At 37.1% G+C, this 2,500-nt stretch overlaps 1 protein-coding gene across 1 annotated transcript in view; it reads left to right on the top strand.

Moving 5' to 3' along the window:
- The window catches only part of LOC137649947 (protein O-mannosyl-transferase Tmtc3-like), a 496,566-nt gene that overhangs the window by 438,226 nt on the left and 55,840 nt on the right, over window positions 1-2,500 (top strand). Inside the window, exon 11 of the mRNA XM_068382910.1 lies at window positions 2,100-2,294. Coding sequence (XP_068239011.1) covers window positions 2,100-2,294 — 195 coding nt within the window. The remainder of the gene's footprint in view (window positions 1-2,099; window positions 2,295-2,500) is intronic.

Raw genomic sequence — 2,500 nt, 5'->3', positions numbered from 1 at the left:
TATATATATATATATATATATATATATATATATATATAACCACAAAGAACAATTAAAACACTAAATAAATCGACGATTATCATCAAGAGGACTGGTTTATTTCTAGAAATTTTTACAATGTTCATGACACAGTGAGAGTGAGAACACACACACATACATACATACATTTATAGAACAAAACATCAGAAAAATACGCCACGTGTATTTACTACAATACGTCGGTGGCCTTGTGGGAGGAGCTTAAATTCCATTCCCGGAGTTTGATTGGCTAAAAGCGACAGGTCAGATGTCTATAGTCAATTCTTTTTAGCGGGGCAGATTTGCACCGACTCGCAGGGGTGCCCTTTTAGCTCGGAAACGTTTCCTGATCGCTGATTGGTTGGACAAGATAATTCTAACCAATCAGGTAGCAGGAAACTTTTTCCGAGCTAAAAGGGTACCGCTGCGAGTCTGCAAATGCGCCTCATTAAAAAAATTGAGTATAGGTGTTCATTGATTGATTATTAGTTATCTGGCATCCTGACATCTAAGGTCATTGACGCCGAGTACATCTAAACCTTCTGATAATTATCTATAATTTTTTTAAACTATTATGATTTTAATTTAAGTAATTGAAAATTAAAACTGAAAAAGGCATAACCCGTGTACTTTCCTTTTGGTAAGGGTAGATGAGGCTCTTTAGCTATGGTAAGCAGCTCTTCTAGGAGAAGGACACTCCAAAATCAAACCATTGTTCTCTAGTCTTGGGTAGTGTCATAGCCTCTGTACCATGGTCTTCCACTGTCTTGGGTTAGAGTTCTCTTGCTTGAGGGTATACTCTGACACACTGTTCTATCTAGTTTCTCTTCCTCTTGTTTTGTTAGTTTTTGTAGTTTATATAGGAAATATTTATTTCAATGGTTTTACTGTTCTTAAAATATCTTATTTTTCCTTGTTTCCTTTCCTCACTGGGCTATTTTCCCTGTTGGGGCCCCTGGGCTTATAGCATCCTGCTTTTCCAACTAGGGTTGTAGCTTAGCATTTGATAATGATAATAATTATTAAAGTGTTCATATACCTGTTTGAAAGAGTATTGAAAACTCTTTTCGTATATCTTATATCTCCATTGTATTATGCGATATATCATTTGTTGCTATTTGTTTTATTATAAAATCCATGAAAAATTGTCCTTCAATTTATGTGGCATCAATCTTAACTTCAATTATACTGGTAATTTGAATATTATTATTATTATTATTATTATTATTATTATTATTATTATTTATATTTTTACTAGCCAATTTATAACCCTACTTGGAAAAGTAAGATGCAATTACCCAGTGAGTAAAGAAAATAAGGAAATAAATACACGATAGGAGAAGTAATGAACAATTAAGATAGTATATTTTGAAAAACAGTAACAACATCCAAACAGATATTTCATATATAAACTATAGAAAGACTTACATCAGCCTGTTCAACATAAAAACCTTTGCTGCAAATTTAAACTATTTTTTTTTCATAAATTTCCAGTGACGTAATACCTCTTCTTCTTCTGATTCTTCTTTGTCTACATCTTTTCCCACTTCTATGTGGGGTCGATGTTTCTGGTCAGCTTTCTCCATTTACCTGTCCCACACCTCATCACCGTTAATCCCTTTGATCGAAGGTCATCCTTAATACAGTCTACCCACCTTCGCTTTGGTCTCCCTCTCCTTCTCGCTCCCTGTACCTCCATTTCTATCACTCTCCTCTCAGTATACTGTTCATCTCTTCTCATGACATGACCATACCACCTCAGTCTACTTTCTGTGACGTAATACCATGTATCTCTTTTTCGACAGGTGAACCAGCGCAATGCAAAGCTGTTCAATAATGTAGGCCACGCGCTAGAGTCTCAGGGACGCTTTGAAGTATTTCAAAGCAGCTGTCAGTGTCCAAGTATTTTCAGTGATGTAATACCATGTATCTCTTTTTTGACAGGTGAACCAGCGCAATGCAAACCTGTTCAATAATGTAGGCCACGCGCTATTCTCAGGGACGCTTTGAAGTATTTCAAAGCAGCTGTCAGTGTCCAAGTATTTTCAGTGACGTAATACCATGTATCTCTTTTTCGACAGGTGAACCAGCGCAATGCAAAGCTGTTCAATAATGTAGGCCACGCGCTAGAGTCTCAGGGACGCTTCGGAGAGGCTTTGAAGTATTTCAAAGCAGCCGTCAGTGTCCAAGAGGATGACATTGGTGCCCACATCAATGTTGGCAGGACGTATAACAACCTCAAGCAATTTTCACACGCCGAACAAGCCTACCTTAAGGTCAGTGTTGTCGCAGTATGGTCACAGGGTTTATATCCCTGCCTTCCTTTGATCTTGTGGATGGATTAAAGTAAGACGTTTCTGATTATTGGGAAACTAAAGAGCGTGGTAAGAGCATAATCAAAGTTAAGATATCTGGTTTAATAGATAAATTTTAAGCTTTAAAGGCCGCTCATAGATGGCAGAGGCAACGGACAGTGGACAAT

The sequence above is a fragment of the Palaemon carinicauda genome, chromosome 11, assembly GCF_036898095.1.
Source record: "Palaemon carinicauda isolate YSFRI2023 chromosome 11, ASM3689809v2, whole genome shotgun sequence".
Taxonomy (NCBI): Eukaryota; Metazoa; Arthropoda; class Malacostraca; order Decapoda; family Palaemonidae; genus Palaemon; species Palaemon carinicauda.
Note: the sequence above shows the minus strand (reverse complement) of the source record. Positions and strands in the feature narration are given on the sequence as shown.